The sequence below is a fragment of the Metopolophium dirhodum genome, chromosome 5 (genome assembly GCF_019925205.1).
Source record: "Metopolophium dirhodum isolate CAU chromosome 5, ASM1992520v1, whole genome shotgun sequence".
Lineage (NCBI taxonomy): Eukaryota > Metazoa > Arthropoda > Insecta > Hemiptera > Aphididae > Metopolophium > Metopolophium dirhodum.
Window position 1 is genome coordinate 28,920,563 of NC_083564.1, and position 27,934 is coordinate 28,948,496.

Consider the following 27,934-nt stretch of genomic DNA (forward strand, 5'->3'; position numbering starts at 1 on the left):
AATTAAATGTACATATATCCTACTAACTCCCTCTATTGTTAAACATAATGTATCCCCATAGTTGTAAGACCAATACTCAATTAATAATATTTTGTAATTTTTACAGGCTAATAACCTCAAGAGTTGAAGCCTTATTTAAATAAATAAAAAAAAAAAAATGTTGTGCTCGTATTTGTTTATTTTAAATTCATTACATTTAAAATTACCGATTATGATGCACTTTTTAGTTTTTAACATGACGGGTTTCAAAAACTTCAGTAATATTTAGTATTTCAGTATATGTATTATGTTTACTCAAACGTTCTCTAAGTAGACTGATTTACCAGGTAAAATTATAAAATACCTTTAATTCTATGTTTTCAAACGTTGTGTCTATCTTTATTTATACCCAAACATGTTGGCTTTTAGGTCCACGTGCGATGTGCCTAAATGACAATCGCTCAAAATAATACAACCAATGGGGTGGGGGGGGGGCATGGTAGAAACCCCCCCTTGGCTACACCACTGCATTAGAATTTAAACAAAATAGAAAAATAGTGATTGAAATACTTGTATAGTTTTATAAAATTAAAAGTATAAATATTATTATAAATAAAATGAAATGTATTTATATAATTCTATTGAAATAGGTAAATATAAATATATAATTGGAGCGTTGCGAGAAACATTTTTTTTAGTGATTTAATTGGTAAATTGTGGATGGCCTACTGGCCTGGATAAATTTTAATCTCCCGGCCTGAATTTTGTTCCCACTCCACCCCTGAATATTAATATTAGTTATTAAGTATGATAATGTGTTTACTGTATGTACTGTACTGAGCTCAATAGGACGTATATATTCTATAAAATATAAAATATAGGCATTAGGGTGACATTTAACTAATTAAGTTATGAAGCTGTATTTAATCGAACCATAAAAAAGTCATTAAGTTAAAAGAAGAAAATTAATATAATTATTTTCATTTGAATAGTTTTTCTACAAATATATTTCGTTATAACAATCATAATTATATTTAAATAAAAAAAATATAACATTTTAACAAAATGCAATTATTCAACTCATGGACAGAGAACTTTCAAGCCAGGCACATTACAATACAATACAAAACATATTTATTCATTCTGTTAATTTTAATTATTTATTCCATAGTTTCTCCAATAAACGTCAAATAGTGTCATGTAAAATCAAAAATTAACTGAGTATTTATAACTTCATATGTAGGTTAAGCCGGGAGTCAGGAAGGAACCGGGAGGGTATGTGTATGTCTATATGAAGGAAAGAGATGTAGAGACAATTTAATTCGTTGGAACATAATCAGGATCATAGTAGATCGTGCTCAACTTTTCCTTAGCCATCTGCTCATCGATCCAGTTTCTGAACAATGCCACATCCACGTACACGCCGGGTGTCTCGGTACCGCATCCGATTCCCCACGCCACGATTCCGGCCTGTTGGAACTGTTTAGGTCTATTCTCAATTGGACACATCAGAGGACTTCCACCGTCTCCCTATTCATATAATATAATTTATAATTATAAACAAGAGATTATACACACAATTATATAATATTAGTCATTAGGCCAGGAAAATACATCGCAAATAGACTTGGAAACATACCTAATATTTTGTAATATTTAAATATTAAATGGTGCATCATGTTACACGTTGTAAGAGGCATTATAGTAGCCAAATATAACAATGTGAGATCTATACGAGGTCATATTATATAGAAAAACGGTTTAGAAAAAGAACCACTAAACCTACATTCATAGCAGGACTGTCCCGAACGGAGGGTGTAAGGAGTGTCCTACCACCATGCGTTCAAATGTATATATCAGTTAGCACATTAATAAATTCAGTATTTGCGTTGGCACTCGGAAAATATTAATTTTTTTAAAAACATCCATAGATTTGTATTTTAGATTCTGAGTGGAGCGAAGAATTTAATGATTTTACAATTTTTAAAATAACCCTTGTTTGTACAATATAATATTGTATAATGTTTAAATTTCAGGGCCGGATTGGTATGTATCGGCCCATCGAGATTTTCACTTCTAAGCGGCTTATTTACATATTCAGAAGCTCACAATTATGTCTATAATTATTACGAGCTTATAGGTGGCCCAATCGTATTTTAAACATGAATTTATTTTCACTCACACTCACACAACCGGCCCACCGAGATTTTCTCGGTAGCTCACCTAACCAATCCGGCGCTGTCAAATTTCAAACCTAAAATAATAGTAAATTAAGGAACTCCATTTAATTAAATAGTTTCAATGTGAAGGATGTTTCACTAAAAATTTGTTTCATGAATTGGTTGACAAGCTATAACTTACTATACAAGTAGCCAGTAAGTACTTAAGTACATTCAATATTTTACTTTGCTTATTTAAGATTTTTAATTTACAGGACATTTGAAAAATGTTTGGAATATTTTACTCTAAAATAAGTTAATCTTTATTAACCTTTTTTTTATTTTAGATACTAAAATACCAAATACATTATAATTATTATTATATATCTCAACAAACGTTTTTACCAAACTTGTAGGCTGTCTTATATGAGACTATAGCGGCAGATATTGTTATATAATATTATTATGTTATAAACTTACTTGACAAGTATCTTTGCCTATTTCCCCACCGGCACAGATGAAACCCTCCGGCAATATGTAATCCACACCCAACCTGGTCTTTTTTAACAGTTCCAAGCACGAACTACGTGGAACGATCGGCAAATCTATTTTTTTCATAATTACTTGATTTACGCCTAATTTACCTATATAACGACGAATAGAAAAAAAATGTTAACATAATTTATTATACCTATTTTTGAGGAGCTGAACGTTTCGCTAAAGGTGTACACATAGGGGTATTTATAAATGTCAAATGAGGGAGAAGAGCACAAACAAAAACATTGAATTATAATTATAATATTTTTTAATATCATTGCATATATTTATATACACTTAAACACTTAACACACTCCACGAAAAAAAAAAGTATTTGATTTTAGGATAAATGCCTTTTTTTCTTCGCAGTTATTTTTCTTATATAATACCAGACATAGATGATGTATAAATTATATTAGTTAATATTTTCCAATTCTTACCGAATTCTTTTTTGCCCCAACCACTGGCGTAGCATCTATTAGAAAATACGTAATTCGGACTGGGCAAACAGATAGTTCCCACATTTTTACTGAGTGAGAACGGTTTGATGACAATGATCAGCGCCACGTCGTTCAATAATTCGTCAGGCTCGAAATCTGCATGATTAATTATTTTCAGAGCTTGGCCGTCTTGTGATGGTAACGGTTCGTTTTCCGTTTGTGTATCCCATTCACCAGCGCGAATTACTAGATCATTCGGGTTTTTGCTTTTGTGGAAAATAAAAAACATTATACTAACATTATTAATTATAATCAATAATACAATAATGTAATATAGTATATGTGAAAACTGCTATCTTATGTTCCGCTATCCATTTTAAACGTACGCAAAATATACTAACTGAATTATGTGGTTGGATATTACTATAACTATAACGTGCATAAAATGATACGATTTATTATTATATACAGATAATAGATATACATCATTATATCAGGATATATTTATATTTTATTAAATTACGTAATTGTCATTTTTTAGAAAATAATTTTCCTGTCCTATTGGGTAACGAAATTGTTTGAATCCGTTTAAAATTGACAGTGTCTGAGAACGATACGAGTTTTAATTTTTAGGATCAATAATACCTATTATAACTGTAATAACTTATAACATTACAAACAGAACGCTGACTGAAGAAAGAAGTGTGAAAACGCGATTGAAAATTGTACACAATATTAATATTATTAATATAGTTATATTTATTATAAAATTAATCATTGGAATAATCAATTTCAAACAAATAACTCTCTAGAAAACATAATGTTTGGAATGTTCGTTAAAAATTATTTTGTAAAGAAACGTATTAAATATATTGAAATGTCGACGGAAACCATACCATTTTTGTTCATATACGTTTCGAAGGTACACATCAGTTTAAAGAATATATGCATTAACAATAACTTATGCCATTGTCAGTATGCGTTCGACTGCCAATGGCCACGTAATTTAAGAGTAATAGTTTAAGCAATACTTTAAATCTATATTTTTATACCTAAAACAAACCTAATGTCCACAGTTTAAAATTCGTTAAGTAGCAATGGTTCTTTGACCAGGATATAAGAAATCGGGGAAATTTGAGTATGGCAGTCTAAATTGAAAATTCGTACTTATAACCCATGGTATCACATTAAAAACCTGTGTAAAAGAAGTGAGTGCGTGTAAATACTCACACAACTTAGACATACCATTAGGGCATGAAATGCTTTTTGAAAAAAGAAAAACTGTGGTAAGTCGCGTTCATTATTTTAAATCAACGTCTTCCTTAATACATTTTTGGGGTTTTTTCCTGTACATACTACATTAGACTAGTTATATAAAGAAATCGTATTAAACCTAAGTAAAAATCGTATAGAGAAAGACAATTAGGTATTTGGTTAGGGGAGGGACATGCCCGAGTTAGATACCTTGAAATCCCGTAGAGGCCAATTAAAAGCCCAGCTAACAAGATTTGTAAAACATCTGAAAAATGTTGACAACAATAAATTAAGAAATCAATCTAACCGAGTTGAAGTGCCGCCGAGGATGTCGGACAAGAATTTGAGCAAGTCCAATGTGCAATCGAATTGTTACAGAACGATAAAGCAAATGAAGTAGCAACGACCTACCACGTGGATTTTGAAGAAACATATTTTAAAGCCCTGTTTCAATTTGGTGTACGAAAAAAGAACGACCAAATTCAAAGTCAAAGTAACATCGACGTTATGGTTCGTAACGAAGCAGGCAACGTTGCTGTTTCGGTCGCACAGGTGACAACGAGTAATGGTCGTGGATTCTGTTTTAATAACTCTAATGCACCAATGCAACTAGCAGCAATATTATTAATATTATATTATTAAATAATAATATTTCTAAATAATATTATTCTATTACTATTATTATATAATTATATGTATTATATATTAATTGATTTTATTTTGAATGCATTTTCGTATCGTATCGTAATTCGTAATTTGTGGATTTGTGAATTATAAGTTATAACTAATCTAAACCATCGTCAATATGCCTTTAACTATCATTCAAGCGCATAAAAAAAAAAAGTAATAGCTTAAGTAATGCTCTAAAACTATATTTTATATTTAAAACAAGCCCACAGTAAAGTAACAATAATATATTATTTGCAAGTTTCAGTAGAACTTTTTAAATACAACAAAAAATAATAATAAGTTAAAATTTTACCCGTTCACGCAATGGAATGCAGTCAACACGACTCTTGGGTGAATCAATGAACCACCGCAGATGTAAGTTTTAGATTGGTTAGCTTCTAATTTAATAATTGCCATCATCCAGGGAAACTCGCCAAATTGTGCTTCGTTGTGGGATTCTCCAGTTATTGTGAATTTTACGCCAAGAGGGTTCCAATGGCCACATATCGTACGATGTTCAGGGTCAGGTATTTCTGTAGGTTTTGTTGATTTTATTGGATCGTAGCAACACCGATCTTTGTTAATCCTGTAGATTAAATACAATAAAGTTAATTTATGCCTAACAGAACGAAGAATGCACTCAGAAAATACATAAATATATTCAGTTGCCTGTTTTCCTACTAGAAAAATCATAATATAAACATTATTTTGGTGAACATTTCAAGTGTCTAAAGTTATTAGCTTTTGAGTTACACCAAAAATTTACCATTTTTTTTTTAAAAAATGTTTTATTGTTTTTCTCGAGGAATTATAAAACCACTGGGAATTTTCCATGTTGACCTTCTGAGAGCACCAACTTTATTCATTTTTTTATCAGAAAATAATTTTCTGATGTCAAAAATCTTTTTTAAAGCTTTTTTACCTCCTCCAATGTTGATGTCAGAAAAAAAAACACACACCATTGTAAATTAAATATATAAATATAATTCACTACGCTCAAAAGCTAAAAGTTTTAAAACCAGTTTCGCGTAGTACTTTTACCCTCTCCAGTACCAAGAAGACCCACTTTTCTATCGGTAAAATATTGAAGTAGAAGGTTCTGCATATTTTACTATAAAAAGTGAATTTCATATTTCAAACCCCTCAAAAAAAAATTATAACAATTTTTCCCACTTTTACTGTGTAAACTATTATGTGCAAAGCTTTAAAAAAATTTCAAATAACACTAAAGCTAGATATACTGGCTCAAACTACTAAACTGCTGTACAAAAATCGCCGAATTCTAAAAATAATTTTATTACATCTCAATCTTGAAATACAATGGAAAAAAAATATCGGAGAACTTATAAATTCGTTAGCTTTTATGGGCTAAATACAGTTTGATACATTTAATAACAAATTTTATAATGGAATTGGACAGTTGAAAAAACCAAGATTTAATATGAAAAAAGTTTTTTATAAGAAAATATACGTTTATCAAATGAAGTTTTGAATTTAAAAACAAAAATATTGCTAGTTAATAATATATAAACATTTCAATATAGATATAGATATTTATGCAAGGGAATATATAACTATGGTAATTAGTAGTTGCTACTAGTAATTATATAGGTACCACCGATCAATATGTACATGTCTTGTTAAGAGAGGGCCCAATATTATTGTAGGCACCTCCCGTAGTATTTAATAATATATACCAATAAGTTGCGCTGCAAATGATAACAACAAAGTTCTTGTAGAAGAAAATGCATTAACTGAAATTGCAGTAACTACAGTGTAAATAATGCTTTAAATTGTGGTAATTGTTAATTACTGCGTTTTAGTCTAGGAAAGGGACGAATTTTTCAAATGTACTGTATTATAATAAAATATCAATTGGCTTAATTGCTTAGCTTATTGGTTGCAGGTAGTAAGACCGTTGATGTGAGGGATAACTTAGGATGTTTGATAAAATATAGACTCGTTGAAAAGTTAAAGTTGTTTATTGTAAATATTCTTCACAAAATAGACTAAGTTCAAAATGACAAAATCGTTTTACTGTCTCTCGCGAAGGTGCTCCTATGTACGATTGTAAATCACGCGTGAATCCAGGCCGTTTCAGGTCTGGTTTTATAAGACTTCCTTACTCTCCTACCTTCCCCCTGTCTACTGACTTATCCGTAGTCCACACAGGACGTGTGTCAATTTATTATCGGTACATTCTCACGTCTAGTCGTTAAGAGATCCGTATCCCATTATCGTATATTATAATATATGTTATACACCATCCGTTAATATTTAGATACCATGCATATAAGTAATAACCATATATTATCATGTCCATATGTTTATACTGTACGGTTGTATTTATGATGTAGGCTCTTTTTGATAAGTGTTCAGAAATACGTATTGCGTTTTAAATAATGCGCCTAAAATATTAATGGCCATCTGGTTACTATTTTCTTAACTTGTTCAGGTGAGACTGTAGGACTTATTGAAATGCAGTTCGAAGGTCGCCTCGCCGGCTCGCCCTCTCGTTGTCTTCCCCCATCGTTATTTATATGTTAATACTTAACTATACTTTCATGTTATCTAATATACGTAAAGATGAAACGGATTATAATAAGAGTATTGTATATTATGATCCGTTACAGTAGATACAACATTTCCATATTGAATTTTAAGCAAGAAGATGTCGTTTTTTCTGTATTTAAACTTTATGCAAAAATATACTATATCATTAACAATATGATACAATACGTTACTGCTAATCCCAGCCACCAGGGCAGGACTTAAGTTAGGTATTAGAATATTCTATGTCATTCTAGTCCTATAAATATAAAAACAATAGCGATAGGACATACCTAATGTCTATAATTGTTGGTTTGCAAGCTACATTAACTGTCTTGTTTCTGCATAAATTGTGTGGTACACATGTACACCGATCTAATGGTGGTGGTGGATGTGGAGGTGAAAGAAACAATGACCAAATTATCTTATCAAGATTATTCCTTTTCACATAATTTTCTGAAGTAGCTTTTGATTATGTTTAGGTGTATAAAACATTTCCCAAATCTTCTTGAGGCTTTTCTCAAATCATTGATTCATTGCAGCACACGTCAAGGATATGAGAGCACTTTAAATATATTCCAAACTTGTAGATTAAATGCATAAATGCTCATTTATGCTAAGCAGCACGAAGAATGAAGAGAATACATAAATATATTAAGTTGCCTGTTTGTATACAAGATAAACTCTCATTTAAATGTTTGTTGACAATTTCAAGTATCGAAAGTGATTAGCTTTTGAGAATAAGTAACTCAAAGAGTTATTAAATTTTTTTAAAAATGGATTGGTGTAAATACTAGAAAGTACCGGTTTTTTGTTTTTTCCACCTCTTTTTTGACTAATGGATATTTTAAATTGTTATCTCCTGATTGCACCAACTATATTCACTATTTAATCATAAAAGATGCTTATGTCAAAAATCGGAGCTTTTTTACCCCAAATGACGAGAACAGATAAAAAAACACTCATCATAGTTAATATAATACATTCATTCGTTACGCTCAGAATCTAAAAATTACAAATGCATACAAATGGTATAAACAATTGCAGTCTCTTTAACGTCAAAATGTGATGAAATTTTAAATCACACCACAGGCCAAAGATAAAAAATTCTATGTTAATCTAGTCCTATAGGTAAATATACAATTATAGTGATGCTCATTTATTCTCAACAGAACGAATAATGCACTCAGAGAATACATAAATATATAAATTTACCAATTTTTATACAAGAAAAACCCTAGTAAAAATATTTGGTGAAAATGTCAAGTGTTTAAAACTATTGGTTTTTGAGTTACAACAAAAAATGTAAGTACATTTTTCAACAATTAGGTTTTCATATAAAGTAGGTACCTACCATTTTATTCACTTTTTTTCCCCAACACTTTCTATTCAACAATTTTCAATATTGACCACCTAAATTCACTATCTACATTCACTTTTTTATCGGAAATGATGCTGATGCATTTTTTACTATAAAATCGAATTCCAAATCATAAACCTCCTCAAAAAAAATTAACTTACATCATTGTAAAATTAACAACCTATAATCTAAAATAACACATCAAAATGGTTTCTTCTGAACCTACAATTTGATATGTTATGAATTAAATGTGAATGCGATACCGACTAATTAAGTAGTTCAATATAGGCAATACAATATGAAGATTACTTGCGTACTAGGCTACTAGCCTTATAGTTGCAATTTGTTTTGTAAATAACATTATAATTTCATGTTTATCATATTAATATTATTTTATAATATTTATATTTATGACCGTGCATGCCTATAACACTTAACTTTCGCACGTAAACATGCCACACTGTCACACCTCAGAACGTTTCATTTTTTTTTACAATATTGTAGTTATGTTTTTGATTGCGAATGATATACTTTATCTGATTACAAATGGTATGAACATTTGCCGTCTCTTTAAAATAAAATTGTTTTGACATGTGAAATCACACCACAGACCAAACTTAGAATTTTCTATGTGATTCTAATCCAATAAATATAAAATTATAGTTATAACTTATAAGACATACGTACCTTTCGTCTATTAATCCTTCACCACTTGTAACAATCGTTCCGTTTACGCACAAATAGAATGGTACACATTTACAAGTCTCCGAAGGCATTGTTTGAGGTATAGGTGTAGACATCTCTCCCAAAATTGTGTTATCGATATCTTGAGTTGTCAAATCCATATCTTTAGACGCTTTTGATTTCATTGATTTATAGCAACACTTTACATGCAAATAATCGCACTTTAAACCTCCAGACCTATAGATTCAATGCAAAGATGCTCATTTATTCCCAACAGAACGAATAATGCACTCAGAGAATACATAAATATATAAATTTACCGATATTTATAGTTTATACAAGAAAAACCCTAGTAAAAATATTTGGTGAAAATGTCAAGTGTTTAAAACTATTGGTTTTTGAGTTACAACAAAAAATTTAAGTACATTTTTCAACAATTAGGTTTTCATATAAAGTAGGTACCTACCATTTTATTCACTTTTTTTCCCCAACACTTTCTATTCAACAATTTTCAATATTGACCACCTAAATTCACTACCTACATTCACTTTTTTATCGGAAATGATGCTGATGCATTTTTTACTATAAAATTGAATTCCAAATCATAAACCTCCTCAAAAAAAATTAACTTACATCATTGTAAAATTAACAACCTATAATCTAAAATAACACATCAAAATGGTTTCTTCTGAACCTACAATTTGATATGTTATGAATTAAATGTGAATGCGATACCCACTAATTAAGTAGTTCAATATAGGCAATACAATATGAAGATTACTTGCGTACTAGGCTACTAGCCTTATAGTTGCAATTTGTTTTGTAAATAACATTATAATTTCATGTTTATCATATTAATATTATTTTATAATATTTATATTTATGACCGTGCATGCCTATAACACTTAACTTTCGCACGTAAACATGCCACACAGGCACACTTCAGAACGTTTTATTATTTTTACAATATTGTAGTTATGTTTTTGATTGCGAATGATATACTTTATCTGATTACAAATGGTATGAACGTTTGCAGTCTCTTTAACATAAAATTGTGTTGACATGTGAAATCACTCCACAGACCAAAGTTAAAATATTCTATGTGATTCTAATCCAATAAATATAAAATTATAGTTATAACTTATAAGACATACGTACCATTCGTCTATTGTATATGGTACATATTTAAAAGTACCCGATGGCATTGTTTGAGGTATAGGCGTAGACATCTCTCCCAAAATTGTGTTATCCATAATCTTATCCTTTTCTTGAGGCTTTTTATATATCATTGATTCATTGCAGCACACGTCCAAGATATTAGAGCACTTTAAATCTTCTCCAAACCTGTAGATTAAATGCATAAATGCTCATTTATGTCTAACAGAACCATGAATGCACTCAGAGAATACATAAATATATTAAGTTGCCTGTTTTTATACAAGAAAACACTAATTTAAATGTTTGTCGACAATTTCAAGCATCGAAAGTTATTAGCTCGGAGCTTTTTTCCCCCAAATGTCGGCGACAGAAAAAAAAACACTCATCATAGTAAATACAATACATTCATTCGCTACGCTCATACTCCACAAGTAACAAACATAAAAAATTCTATGTCATTCTAGTCCTATAGGTAAATATACAATTATAGTGATAACTGATAAGACATACGTACCTTTCGTCTTTTAATCCTTTACCACTTGTATCAATCCTTCTGTTTCCGCACAAATAGTATGGTACACATTTACACTGACTTGGTGTAGCATTCTGTCCTTGACCAGAAACTACAGTCACTGTAACTTGTAACAGCAATGTGACAGACAATAATACAGATAACTAAAACCAGGAAAAAACAAACAATTATTATTATTAATAATTCGTGATTATACTACAAAACTATAAATATCTATTTTCCTATCGTAGAAAGTATGTTCCATGATATTATACAAATTTATTAATCATTACCTATTTATTATTGTAACACAATTCACAAAATGTAATAGTTTGGAGCCGTAATGTTATAATACTTAGGTTATAGTACTTTTTAAATTTAAATCCAAAATAATAACAGTGCCTATAATAAGGCTATAACATGTAATAAATAACAAATACTGAAATACCTAATAATTTTATTTTTCGAATAATCCTTTGAATAACGATGTAAATTACATACAAACAATAAAATTATATTAACGTATAAGTTGATACACAGTTATACGGTAGCAGCCTAGAGTATCTGGCCTCTCCCTGCAATTTTGAAAGGTGCCGGTCAACCGAGTTTTAAGTCAGAAGGGTTTCAACATTTATTTTATTTTAAACTTGATTTTTTTGTGGGTATCGTTATAGTTACCATTTACTTACAAAGATTGATTTCCTGAATTTCGAAATTGGAAGGTTAGGTTAGCCTAACTAACTTAATTCTACTATAAAGACTTTAGACAGACGATGATGGTACTGTACGCATCTAGGTAAGTATTATTGATATTATTGTTGTATTATTTTTGATTTGTATTTAGGTGGTGTAATCCAAGGCTGTAGATGAATTATATTTCTGAAGTTACTGTAGTTTATTATTGTAAATAGATAATTTAGACTTTTTTTTAAATTTTATAAATATTTCACTATGGAGGGCTTAAAAAAATACGGCTTTGGGTGTATAGGGCTTTTTTCGGTTCACTAATAATAAGGTAGCGCCGATCATTAGCTAGGCTGCCCCTGCCGATGAAGTCTAGTCACAGTTGATACCTCACAATGTTACAAAACACATACACACGCACATACACGCGCACACACATAAAACAGTTCTTTTCCTTTTTCTTGTTGAACCAACAAAAACTCATAACAACCACATGCAGACAGCAACTATTATAGTACGCAAAAAACATATATTATACACGAAACGCAATGGGCAAAAAGGTGATTCTCATGCGGCAAAACCCAGCCAATCCCAGGCCAAATTAGTACATAGCCAAATGGTATAAATATGGTGACACTTTGCCCAATCTTGTTGATTCCCCCCATATATGTACCATATATTCTTGTATATATTATAGACCCCCTTTATACGAATAGGCCACTCATCTGCCTGACGCTCCCCAAGCACCACTCACTGTACCGGCTAGCTTAATTAAGCCCGGACGATACAACTCGACGGTCCCCAAAACCTGTACATTTAGTGATAAGAATGAATAATATAAATCAACCGTGATACCCTATAAATAATCATGTTTTTATTTATCACACGGAAAAAAATAATTTGGTTATAGTAAATAGTTGGAAATATTTTGGTTGCCCTAACAATACACAAGATTACAACAACTAAGACTTTACATTGAGAATACTAAAAGTAAATAGTTGGCATTTTTGGCATTTTCAATATAATTAACGGTATTTAGGTACACTATTTTTTATAGTTCGTAAAATATTTAACCATAATGAAGGGTTCGATTGACACTTTTAAAATGGTTAGAGTCCAACAGTTCGTACTAAAGTATACGGTTCAATTAACAATAAAATAATGTTATTATTTATTTCAACCACAACTATATGGTTAATAATATTGAAATTGATAAAAATAGTTATAAATATAAAATTAATTATAAAAATTCTATGGGTAAATCCCATCTCGTGCCATCAATTCATGGGTGGGTGGTGACGGGGTGAAACAATTATTATTATGTTGCGATACTAGATAATAACCAAGTTCTTACAGAAATACCAAAAATTATTGTTGTCATGTTGTAGACTTGTAGTCGTTGTAGAATCTAGCTGCGTAGTCACCATTCTATGCACTCATACATACCGCTATTATATTAATTGTAGGTTGTAAATATTATAACTTGTAAGTACGTATGTTTCTACTACAAGTCGAACTACAGTTTAAGTATTGTCGGTGTCTTAACCTTGCGGCTCGCGCCCTAGTTATGAGTGATTTATTTGTGTGTAACATATTGAATGAGCTTAACATTTCTGAACATATCATACAAAATTTCAAAGGTAAGTTGCTATATTATATTATTTTGAAATAATATAGATTAATTAATATAGAACTATACGGTATATGAGCAATAGGTATAGCCTATACCTATTGCTTACATAAATGTCTCAAGATTAACAAAATGTTTTCAAATTAAAACATTGGTGTACCTATATAATAATTAATATGTTTAAACTCTTTAGTATTTAATAAATAATTTCAAATACCCATATAATATTTACTTAAGAAGACTCTACACCCATATGCTTTGTCACCATCTTCAAACGCATAACATAGAAAATTGTATGTTCTGAATAATCTATTGAACTCAAACATTGAATATAAAAATACATAACTATGAGATTCACTAGATTATATTCTTTATTTTAAATTTGATAATACCTAGGTCAATTCAATGTAATATTAAACATAAAAGAGTTAAATGGATTATACAGCATGTACAATTTGTTATGTTATGTGTCTGCAAGATAGAGAAAATGCATGCGGCTATAGCATCCTCTTAAATGTAGGAAAAACTTTTAATTTAAGGAATCAAAAAGTACCTAGGTATCTATTTTATGTCTTAATCTATGTTTATGTATTATGATACTCATTGTATACATTATAGTTTTATTAGATATAAATAGTTTCCTAGATATTAATTTGAATACATTTTTATTGAAATTTTATTAGATAATGAAATTGATGAAAGCGCTTTTAGAGATTTGACTGAGTCTATGGTTCGTGAAATTGTTTTACCGGTAGGACCTCGTTCAAAAATGTTTAAAAAAATTGAAGAATTAAAAATTTCTTCAAACTTTGTAAGTTTGTACTTTATACTGTTATGATTTTTATTATAATATGGAGGTATTATGTTACTTAACTTGTGTAATCAAATATGATAGTTGGGTTAGTATTTTTACTATTTTTACTAGATTCTAAAAGGAAATCCTGGCCTAAGTTTTAGTTTTCATTTGGATAACATAATACCTTTAATATTTAAAATAAATCATTCAATTCTATTATCTACCTACTGTTAGCTAATATTATTTTATTTTACAGACTGATGCTCCTAGAAATAAAGTTGATTTGTTTGATACGCAATGCATTTTACCCATCAATTTAGATAATACAAATCCTGATCAAGTAATGCAATTATTACAATACATCTATGCTTATGGTTTTCTATTAATTTAACTGTCAATTACTTATTATAATACACAATGATTACTGTTTGGAATTGGTACCTTATTAGTGCTTTTTAAACGTGAACCACCTAATATTATGATTATAATTTTAGGTGAATACTAAATCAAGTTATATAAATGCATATATTTACAAAAAAAATTGTTTTATATAGGTAATCATTATATTAATAATTTTATAAATTGTTTATTATAATACTTAGATTTACACAATTTAATATAGCTTGAAATTGAATCATATGCTATAACTTTCAGTAGGTACCTTTAATTTCTGTTTAATTATTATAATTTACCTAGCGTTGTTTATAGCCCTCAATAGGTAACACCTTAATGAACCTTGATTCTATGTCAAAGGTTGACATTAATACACCAAGCAAAAGTTATAATAATAATCATGTCCAATGTTTGCCTACTGAAAATGTGATGATTTCCATTGATGATTCAACCTTAGTTCAAAGTCTCAGTGATACTGTATGAATTGTTGTCTTAATAACTGTCGTATATTGCAGACAGTCGTCAAAATAATATATATTTAATATTTATGTAATATAGGTGGGAAGATTTTAAATTGTAAATTATTGACATAGGTCAGGTCAGCGAAGCAATAATGTGCTGAGGCGACAATAATATTTTCTATATAACACCGCCGTACGCGCAGGCACGGCACCCATCGTCGCTGAGTGATTCGGTAGCTACGACGTGCGTGTGAAACGCCGATCGTAGTACGGGCTAGGCGATCTGAATTTGCTAAGTGTTTTATTTATGTTTGTTTTAATACAATAAAAGTGTTTCCGACCTGAAAACCCGAGTTAAACATTATTTTAGTCATTCTTACGTTTTTTACCTTTTATATGAACAGCGCCGGGATATACGTACTATGTGTCAATGAAGTTTTATTAAACTGAATAGTGCTAAGGTATATGTAATCTTTGAGTCATTTCAACTAGATAGGAACGAACTAAGAATTGACAAGCGCATACCATCGTACCGCAACGAGTTAACAGTGCCATTTTAATTAACTTTAGAGATTTTTAGTGCTTTACAAGTTAAAATAACAGTTATAAGAGTTTTGGGTGCAGTAGAAACCCAGAACGCAATTGTGTGTGTGTATACCGATTAACTAACAAATCCTCGTTCGATTTTTGTCTTACCGACAAGACAACGTTTGTGCCGCATGAGTACAATTTTGCTAACCGTGCGTCTACACATATACAACGTTTTGTAATATAGTTACATATTAATATTAGAATTGTAGATTAGTTTTTTAATAATTTAAATAGTTTTTTTATTAGTTTAATTTTCTTTCGTCTTTCAAAAATTGTGTTTAGTTTATTTCAAAAAAAAAAAAAAAAATATATATATTTTATTTTTCAAAAGTAGTTATTGTTAAGTATAAACATATTAATAAAAATCAACCTCTTTCATTAAAACATCTTTCTTTAATTCAATTAAATCTTAATATGATATGAATGACGAAGAGCTTATAGCCTTAGGTTCGAAAATTACTAAATTAACAGATATTTATTCACATAAAAAATCAGAACTTATTGACCTATGCAAATCTAAACAATTAAAAAGCGTAGGAACCGTAGATAATCTAAGGGCTAGATTATCAAAATATTATAAAGGGATCACAGAATTAGACGACATTGAAGAAACCTTAAGCGAATTACAAAAACACGAAGTTCAAGAAAATTTAATAAAAGATAAAATCGACATTAAAGATTTACTCATACAAAGTAACTTAAGCGATTCAAGTCCGGAAACAAGTAATAGTACTAAAAATAAATCAATTACTAACGACATTAAAAATATAACTAAGGATTTAGAAATTAACGCAAATAAATTAATAATTCAGGCAGACAACATTTTAGACACTAGTAATACCTTATATCAAAATAATTTAGAGCAAACCTCCGACAATAATTATAATAATTTAATAAACTTAAACCCTAATGAATCAACAAAAAAAGAACACATATACGAAGATATCGAAAGTCCAATTAAAACTGAATCGAAAAGTCCATATCCAGACAAATCAGATTACAAAGGCAGGAACAATTATAGGGAAAAAAGTCCTTATCCCGATAGGTATAAAGACTATAAGTTCAGAGAAAGTAGTAAAGATAGATATAATAACCATAAATACAGAGATAACAGCAGAGAAATTAGCAATAATAGAGATAGGTCTTATTCAAGGGATAGGAAAAACTCCTTCGACAGGTCCAGAGATACAAGCAGAAATAGCTATAACAACAGAAATCGTGGAGATGACGCAAATAGAAAACAGCACAGTAGGGACAACAGCAGAGAAAGATACTCAACACCGGAAAAATTTAATGGAAGATAAAACATAATATGCTACAAATGCAATAAAAAAGGGCACTATGCAAACGATTGCAATTTTTCAAAAAAACGAATAGCACCCGAGCTAAGAGAAAAATCGGAATATCTACCTCGGGGAACAAATAATATTAATTTAAAAATCGACACCTCATAGACACAGGCTCAATTATATCAGGTATAGATTATTCCCTAATAAAAAATAAACAAGTCACTAAACCCAAAGAACAAATAACTATAATAGGCGCTGGCAACAACGAACTGATACAAATAGGAACAACAGAATTAATAATTACAATCAACACACGCCAATATAAAATCAAAGTATACGTCGTTGAAGGACTAAATTGTAAATTACTATTAGGAAACGATTTTAATATTAGATACAACCTAATAGTCGATTTTAAAAATAAAAAATACAAATCGATAATAATTCTATAAAAATGGACGAAATATGGTACGAACATAATGTAAATCACAACTTAAAAATGCATACAACTGAAAGCACCACAAGTGCAACCAACATTAATAAAAATAAAATTAAAATTATATCTAACGAAAATATTACCATAACTCCTAAGACTAGGTCAAAATTAAAGGTGTCCACAAAAATGCAAGACAAGCAAATACAATATATAATAAAACCAACTGAGCGCCTACAAAATAATAAAAAAATAACTCTAGAAACAACATTATTAAATAGTGATGACGAAGTCATATTATACAATTTCTCCAATACCTATAGTAATATACCAAGAAACATGGTTATAGCAATTGCCACTGAATTAAATACGATTAAACGTGATAAATACGAAATAAAAAATATTAATTCAGACAATAAAATTATTAATAAAGAAAAAATAATAGTAACAAAAATAACAGAAGTAACGGGTAAACAAGGTACAATAATAAAAATACCTAACGAATTTAGCTATGAATACAACGTATAAAGACACAAACACCAATAAACAAATTCAAGCGTTTATTCACCTCAGACCCTTTAGACTTAGGATGCGCACAAGTAGAACCGTGTGAAATTAAATTTAAAACAGACAAATCGACATTTCAACCACCGTAATTAATTATAGAAATCCGGGAAGGTTTCGAAAATCTTATAAATTTTATCAAGTCCCTTGAATAATTTTTCTGAATATTACTTTAAACAAAAAACATAAGATTTAATATAACTGTACAAATTTAACCTTCCTCAAGATTTTATAACATGTAATACCTTTTACCTACCACTCAACAAGCCACCGTCGGAGACCAGCAGACCGCTCCGGCCGCCAACGATTTTTCATTCGATTTCTACTTATTCATCATCAACCATCATTCTCCATTACGTCCCGGACCTGCAAATTGCAACACTGTCCACGACGAAAATTTTTCACGCAACCACACCAACCTCATGTTCGGTGTCATCTTTTATCCGTTTTCACGACAATGAATTTTCGTTTCGGTTGTTGTGTACGACTATATGATGAGGGCACCGCCATGGGCCACCAATGGCCGAAAGGCCAATCCACTGTACACACTACCACTTTAAGTCAACTTCTCAAGCCGGCTAACAACCACGTTATCGTTATATAATATATTGTTTATATAATATATGCATTGTATAATGATTTTAAATCAACGAACAAATTTAATTTAACTATCTACCTTTAATATTTCTCCCGAATTTTATAATATGTAATATCCTTTTAGGAACAAATATGTAATTTAGCACCAGATTAGTATAAAATCATAGCAAGACATTAGCAGTTTTTATACTAACTAAACTATTGTAATATTATAATATAACAAATTACATTTAAGGAAAAATAATAAAATATTAAAAACATGTTACAAAAGTAAAAAACAAAAGAATAGAATGTATTTTCAGCATAATCAAAAATTCACGAGTCAACGAGTAGCAACAATCTTCTGAGACAAAGGGCGAATATAATATTTTCAAAGTAGACAATAAGCATTAAACCAAAAATTATAGAAACAAAAGCAAATAAAATTGTTCCATACGAAGACACGAAAAAGACACAGTCCAAACAGAAATTTGAAAAGCAGAAATATAGATATAAGAATAAAAACTACAAATCAAATTCGACAAAACGAAAACAAGCAAGAAAATATTCAAATACTTACCTTATGAAATACAAGAAGAGAAGAAGAATTAACTACCACCGAATCAAAGAATGAAATACCATAGAAAAACAACGAAAATTTATTGCTATTTATCGAAATAAAAATATTATACTTCAAACTGTGAACAATCTCTAAAAAAAAAAATTTTTCCACAAAAGGACCAATCTACAATTTATAGGACCTAACAGTTTTAGTAACCATCATCTAGAAATGTAGAATATAGATTTTCCAGAAAGTCGGTTTTTTCAACAAAAGTTTCAACAGTGACGTAAATTAAGTCCCTAATATTTTTTCACTTTTAAAGACACACGTGCAATGTAATAAAATTTAAACTGTACACAATTTAATATCAAGTTCATAACATTATAATATTTTTTTTATACTTTTGTACTTTACTAGATAAACAAAACCAACAATTGTATTTCCGTATGCCATAATAACTATTACATGAATGATATATTTTTTGTTCGTTTGCTGTGAAAAGTAAAAACCCTATTATGAAATACTCATCTAAAAACTATTTTAACTATTAATAACAAAATAAATATTATAAAAGTAGAATGATAAGTATTTATTTAGATAATGTCATAATGATGTCTAATGATAAGTTTTATTTATTTTTATTACTTAACTAAATTATATATAAAACATTAACTTATATCGTATCTATAATACCTAATTATTATGTATAGCTCATAGATAATAATAATATAGTGACCATATAATGATGTTATTTATGAAAAAACAACTATAGTATTTATTATACTATATTAAATATGAATATTATAAAAATTTGGTTGTATTGATAGTGGACTAGTATAAGTTGTATATAATATTATAGCCTATATTATGCCCTTATGTACCTACTCACTATGCGTACTAGACACTAGTAACTGTATCTCTGTAGATATAGGGTACCTATATAGAATACCTACCAATAGTTGAATGGTATTGGTTTATAAATTATAAATGTACAACTAATGATGACTATGATATTATGGTTTATGAAATATAAAGTTATTAATGTAATTAGGATACGGATTATTATTATAAATAGTCATACAATACAGATTTTAGTGTGAAATATACAATATTAAATACCTATATTTAAGATTTGTATTTAATATTTATACAATCATTTAAAAGTTAATTAGCTATCTAACATAAGCAAAAGTTTGTATAATAGGTCATATATTAATACCTTATCATTTTAGTACAATTTAAAATGATACGTTAAAAACGTATGTTAATTTTTAACATAATATTAAGTTACGGCTTATTATGACATTATGTTTATTAACTTTATTAAGGTCAAACAATTTTATATTTAACAATGTGAAAACGATTTGTTTATATGGTAGATATATTATGATAAACTGGTATGTAAATAAGTAGCCGTGTAGGTAGGTATTTATAGCTGGGGGGGAGCAATTGATGATTTAATGTAGAAATGAAAAAGATGGGTGAGTGGGACTGCTATGACACCATTAGCACACGTTCAAAGGTTCGTTTTTTTCGGCATTTTTAAAAACTACACATCAGGAGGTAATAGGTACCTACTATATAACAAAAATACACATATTATATCCAGTTACCTACTCAATCTTCCAGTCTAACCACCCTGTTGAACAGTACATTTTTTTGTTGCGGAAATAAAAATCAGATTTACAGTTCGCAATTTCCCTCAATTTAACAACCCCACATTCAGTGTTTTACCATAAAAATCACTCTAGATTACTCTCCAATTACCATTTAGCTGTGAATCCATCATTTATTGTGTATAGATGGTCTCAGTTTCAATGGTTGGGTATAATTATACGTCATTTAAAAGTAGTCAAGTAATTCACTTGAGCTTCTCTGTATATGTTTATCACATGATATATTGGTTTTTTGTTTATTTCACATTGCATTTTTATTTTTCTTGTTCATTTTCAATGACGAAGTACATTATTATTATTAGTTTCCGATAAAACTTCAGCCAGGGAAAAGGTAAAACCGAATGAAAAAGTTCAATTGATAATAATATTATAACGTTGCCACGTTGGTTAACACTATAATTAACGATCTACCTAATTGATAATTATTTTTTTGTTTTATCACTCAACTCTGTATTATTATATACAATGTAATTTTAAATAAACAAATAAAATAAAATATTCCTCGATGTACCAAATATGTATTATTTTAGTAGACACAAATTAAAAAAAATTGAAATTTGCACAATCTTAATGTGTGTGACCTCTGAACTTTAGATATGTACTGTTGTACTTATATTTACTTTTTGGGTATATTTTATATTTAATTATAATGATTATTATACTAACTTAATGACTTTGATTCATGAATCGGGCCGTCTCGGATCGGATCCACTTCATGGTGTATCGTATCTATATATATTATATATTTATAAAAGTAAATGAAAATAAATCACCGTAAATTCCAATTCCGATAAACCATCATATCCTAAAGTTTCTTCCTCTTTCAAAAACCATGTACAATTCTCTTATCATTAAAATTTTTGTTGTTAAGCTATAATAGTTGTATAATAAAAACAAAGAGTGAGAGAGTGTGTGAGCTTACCATTACCCTACGGGGCAGTAAAACTTCTTTCATAATTAATTGGGCCCTTGAAATTATAAGTGAATTAGGGAGAGAGTGAGAAAAATCAATAAAATAAAAAAAAAAAACTGAAAATATTGCCAGGGCTTGAAACCGTTTTCAAAACCGATTTCAGAAACCGGTATAAACCGTTTTAAAACCGAAACGGAAACCGTAATCAAAAACGAAACCGAAAAAAAATTGGATACCGGTATTAAATTCAAAATCAAAACAATAAAACATTGGAAACCGGTATTAAATTCAAAACCGAAATCTGAAGTGACTTTTTTTGATAGGAAAGTGAATCTAGTTTGTACTGCGGGGGGGGGGGGGGTTTGGTTTTTGGTGTAACTCTAAAACAAATGACCGTAGGGATATGAAATTTTGACTGAATGTTTATATTAGCATTTTCTATACACCATAAAATTTTGAAAATATTTTGACTTTTTTTGAGCTGTTTACAGACATTGTCAGTTTTCAATTTTTTTAGTTATTTTTTCTATAAATATCAATAAAATTTTATTTGTTGGGTAAAAAAGCGTGAATCATTAATATAAGGCTCCTGATATATCGTTCTAATACCAGTTGAAAAATATTAAAAATACATAGTCACCATTTTTTTTTATAAGCATTTAAAGTTCAAATTTTGACAACGTTTATCAAATTTAAAATTTATTAATTATTTTGTAGTTAAAAATTTATAAAATGTTCAACTTTTATAGCTAACGATTGAAAATTGAAAACAAGGCTCCACGTAAATAGGTTATTTATAAATTACTTTATTCACCTTAATAACATCAAATATACTTAGTAATATCATAGGCTGACTGACCGTTTTCGTTCAGAATCCTTTTTCTTATACAATGATATTATATCATTGAATTAAAATTTAACACCATCCATTACAGTGACTCACTTGTAACCTACTGTACAGCAAAGCGACATCCACTTATCCACCTTTTTTATTTTAATTTACGTGTTTTTAAATACGTAAATTCCATTAATACGCATAATTAATACTCATAATCAAATTGAGATCATGATTAAAATGTTGATGGAGACTGAGGTTCCTGTATTGTATCAATATCATCCCTGTTCTTTCTGTTGTTTGACTATCTCAGTCGTGCCTGATAGGGTTGGATATATACTACATTCGTTTAAGGTAAAGGTCGAAATTCATCTCGATTTTATTTTGCTTTTTTTGTAACTCCGTATTCACACTCCTCGGCTTTCTTTTTACTTAGTAATCGTAACTCGTAACCACTGTTATATATGCAATGTAATTGATTTAATATGTAATTTACGATAGACATTTTTGTTTATTAATGGTTGCTATGGGCAAATAAACAAACAAACGTGTCGTTTTATTTTTCATTACGATTTTTTTTCCACCCACACCTCAAGAAAGAAGTTTTCTTTCAAAAGTTTAAATTGCTTATTTATACCTATTATTTATTATTACTTAAGAAATCATTAATTTATACTTTATAGTTAATACTAAAAAGGTGGACAAGTCGGTGTCCTTCTGGTAGAAATTTGTATACGAAATAAAAAAAAAATAAATAAATAAACGCCGTTGTAAAACCACTAGATCACTCATTCCGCTCAGAATCTAAAATGGAAAATGTCCGTAAACAGATCAAAATAAGTCAAAATATTTGGAAAATGTTATGGTATATAGAAAATGCTAATATAAACATTTAGTCAAAATGGCATGTACCTACATTCATATTTGTTCTAGAGTTACCAAAAACCAAAATAGATTTTCTCGAAAACAAATTTACCGTTAAAATTCCTGTTTTTCTTTAATTTTTCTTTTGTTTTTCACGTCACTTTTGAAAACTACTGGGATTTTTTACTTTTGACCCCTCAAAATACCAACGAGTTTCACTTTCTTATCAGAAAAGTTACTGTTGAAGAAAATCCAAGCACTTTTACTGTCCTAAAAGGTAATGACAGACACAAAAAAAAAGTAAATAAAAAAAAAGCAGGTAAGTAGATGTCGCTCTGCTGTACAGTAGGGTCGCTCTGCTGTACAGTAGGTTACAAGTGAGTCATTGTATAATGGATTGTATTAAACTTAAATTCAATGATATAATATCATTGTATAAGAAAAACGATTCTGAGTGGAGACGGTTTGTCAGTCTGGATATTTTATAATGTTATTATATCATGTAAGTTGAATTAATATTATGATATTATTATTTTTTATTCGTTTCTATGGTGATAAACAAAGCATTAGAAATTAAAAGCCCATTTTTAGTGGTTTTTCGTAATTTTTCGGTGGTTTTTCCCGTTGCATTAAATAACTATAATAACTAGAAATTTTGTATACGTAATAAAAAAAAAAACATCATTGTAAAACCACTAGATCACTCACTCCACTCAGAATCTAAAATGGAATCTGAAAATGTCCGTAAACAGCTCAAAATAAGTCAATATATTTGGAAAATGCTAATATAAACATTCAGTCAAAATGCCATGTACCTACAGTTGAATTAATATTATAATATTATTATTTTTTATTCGTTTCTGTGGTGATAAACAAAGCGTTAGAAATTAATATCTCATTTTTAGCGGTTTTTCGGTGGTTTTTCCCGTTGCATTAAATAACTCTTGATAAAATCGAAAAATGACCTCTCTAAAGTACCACCTTGATCCGATTTTCTAAAATATATGGTACTATATATTGAAATCGAAGCACTCCTTCTGGTAAAAATTTTGTATACAGGATATAAGAAAAAAATAAAAAAATAAACACCATTCTAAAACCACTAGCTTCCTCGCTCCGCTCAGAATCTAAAATTTTAAAATTTAAAAAAAACATACATCATTGTAAAATGTTAAAAACTAATTTGGTGATAAGTTAGGTTACAATAGTAGTGAATATAATATCACTTATAAGAGACAACAGGGAGATATTGAAAACGTCTTTAAAGGCGTTAAGAGATTTAAAATATTTTAATGCTATACATTGTAATATTGTATAAGTAGTATGCAATAATTATTGAAATAGAAAATATTCAAGTACCTATGCCATAATTTATGCCTATTATTAAAATATATGATTCATTAAAATTACTATAGAAGAACGAGCTTGAAAGATAGTCATGTTTTATCAATAATATTTTGAATATTATAGTATACAGCTCGGGTGTTTTCACCTAAATACTCGTTGGTACTAGCACAGTTAGGAGTACACAGTACACTTCGCCAATAACGAAATAATTTTTAATAGGTATGTATAAATAATAATAATTACCAGACGGTTCATGTTGATTGTTGGCTAGTGAGTGTATAGTGTTTTTCGCAAGACGAGTTTAGCGGACGATGGAAAACTGTTGGTAATCTTCAGGTTGTTACCGCGATTGTTCGGCGGACGTCTACAGTCTATACTGTCTTACTACGGATGAGATTTTCCTAAGCTCGAGTGTAATATGCACAATATATAGTGTATCATGATTTAATGACTGACCTATGAACATTATAGAGATTACTAGATTAGTAACTGAGAACTATAAAAGGTTATAATCATTTGAAAACATTTATGAGCTAAAAAAAATTCATATTGCTGGTCAATTTGTCTATAGCCTCAACTCTGTATTATAAAAAAACAACTAGAAAAAAAAGCCAGCCACACTCAAATGTAAAACTCTGATACATATTATCAATTAATATGTTCATTAAATATGAATAAAGCATACAAAATCATAGGCGGACTCAGAGTTTTACATTTGAGTGTGGCGGGCTTTTTTTCTAGTTGTTTTTTATAATACAGAGTTAAGGCTATAGACAAATTAACCAGCAATATGAATTTTTTTTTAGCGGATCTAGGACGTTTCGACAATGTCCGTTTCAAGAAGTGACCATTTCGGCGAAAATGAATAGTAAAAAAAAAAAATGTAGTAAAATGTAAAAACGTATCATATAATATAATAAGTAATTTTAAACAAAGTAATTTTAAATCATAAATAAGTCAAAATAATTATAATTATTTATATGTAATACAGTTAAAAATGTATAAATACCACAGTCACTTTAAATCCTAAAAAATAAATAAATAAAAATCTTTATAGTAATATATAATTGAATATAGTAAAATGTATATATATATATGTATACCACAGTCCCTTTAAATCGTAAATAAATAAATCAAAATAATTATAATTATTTATACCTAGTTAATACAATTAAACATATATGTACAACATTATTATTTAGCGAATATATAAAAAAGAATTATCTACAATTTTATTTTAAAGCAATATTATTTGCTATACCTCTTAGCAGTCCCTAAAATATCCAAATTTTCGTACTACACACATAATGGTCCCAAATCGGTCAAATCTAAATTATTTCTAGACAAACACTAGTATAATATATAACACCTTTCACTACTAAGCTGATAGTAATAAAAATAGCTACTCTTAATACCTAACAATAAATAATAATAACCATCACGAAATAATTATTTAATAGTTATTTCGTCATAATAATAACTATAAGAGTATTAGTCGTAACAACACAAAATATTGTTTACTGTGTGTCTGTGTAGTAGATAATAATTAAAATGTGGTTTGGCAAAAAACTATTAAAATATAAAAATAATGTGAAGATATAAAATTATACATTATATTATTATAAAGGTTTAATTAGAATAACACTCTTTTCAATTCCGCACTACACACTTATACACTATACACTTTTCGTGCTACAAAATTTTAGGGACTGCCTCTTAGAAATATCATTTTATTTTACATATCATAATTATTTACTAATCTTTTATCTGTGTCTTGAAATTTTTTCAACTTCCTTGGAGGACTATTTCCCGACACAAGATTTTCATAGTACGTGTCATGCAAGGCTTAAATTATTTTAAGATTCGCAATGAAGGTCTTTTTTAAAATTATCAGATCATCCATATCGATAATCGTGACCACCTTATCGTGTAGTAATAATAACAATAACTTATAGTAATAAAGATTACATTTCTATACCACACGCCATACCATACAGCGAGACAATGTAACAGATAAGTAAATTATTGCCATATCGCCGAAACGTCCTAATCCCTAGTAATAAGTATACTAATATTATAGGTGTACTGATCTGACATATGATTCTCATATTATATTATTTAAAAATCAAATATACTGAATACAACAAAAAATTGTTTTATTTTTCCATTTACAAAGGGCATTGTCAATTGCTTCTCTATTCTCTAATAGGTTTGCTCAGTAGGTACCTAGTCATAATTTTAGTTTTAAAATCTGTTTAAATATTTGAAGAAAAATATATAGGTACAGGTAATGTTGGTTAAATAAATTGTTTATGAAAATGGAAATTAATCTTTTTTTTGTTGGTAAAAATGGACATTGGAGGTGTCAGAAACTATGTCCATGCCTCTATGGTACGATTATCATTTGATCAAACCGCCACGCCAATACGTCAGAGAAAATTCTGTTTCCAAATTGATTCGAGTTATATATATAAATATATAATATTGTTAAATTGGAGTTTTGGCACCACTAAAAAATACCCACGATCAAAGGGGAACACTTTGGTCGTGACCTATGAGCCGCACCGCGTGTGACCTGAGGGTCAAGTCGGTGGAACTCATAGGTTGTTTTACATGCAACAACAAATTAATGTTGAGGATTTATGATGGGAAAAAGAAGAAACGATATTAATAAAAAAAAAAATGAAATAATGAGGGTGAAGTTTTAAGGTAATCATGAGGTTTTTTATTTTTGACATAGTAAATAATAGTTATAATAATATTGGCCTTCACACATGTGAATAATAAAGTATGAGTATAATATAACAATTGGGCACATGGCAAGTGTGGGAAAAAGTATAATAATTAACCTGTCGCAAGACATTATAATTTATATTAGTTCATGGGTTGTGATCATTGGAATGATGCACAACTATGTTATTGGATATAATAATAAAATTCAGGCCCACGGGAGGCTGCACGCCACATAAATCGTGGTGTGTCCTCACAGGGTTACCTGGCATGTACGATAAAAATAAAATAT

General features: G+C 29.2%; 1 protein-coding gene across 1 annotated transcript; it reads right to left on the reverse strand.

The window, feature by feature from the left end:
* Nucleotides 1-930: 930 nt before the first annotated feature.
* Nucleotides 931-25,312, reverse strand: LOC132945464 (phenoloxidase-activating factor 2-like). The gene is made up of 8 exons (XM_061015212.1): nt 25,156-25,312; nt 11,305-11,465; nt 10,791-10,976; nt 9,636-9,869; nt 5,352-5,624; nt 3,116-3,381; nt 2,619-2,782; nt 931-1,509 (listed from the first exon to the last, which is right to left on the reverse strand). The coding sequence occupies exons 1-8, from the start codon at nt 25,165-25,167 to the stop codon at nt 1,297-1,299; spliced, it is 1,509 nt and encodes a 502-aa protein (XP_060871195.1). The 5' UTR covers nt 25,168-25,312; the 3' UTR covers nt 931-1,296.
* Between the last annotated feature and the right edge of the window lie 2,622 nt (nt 25,313-27,934).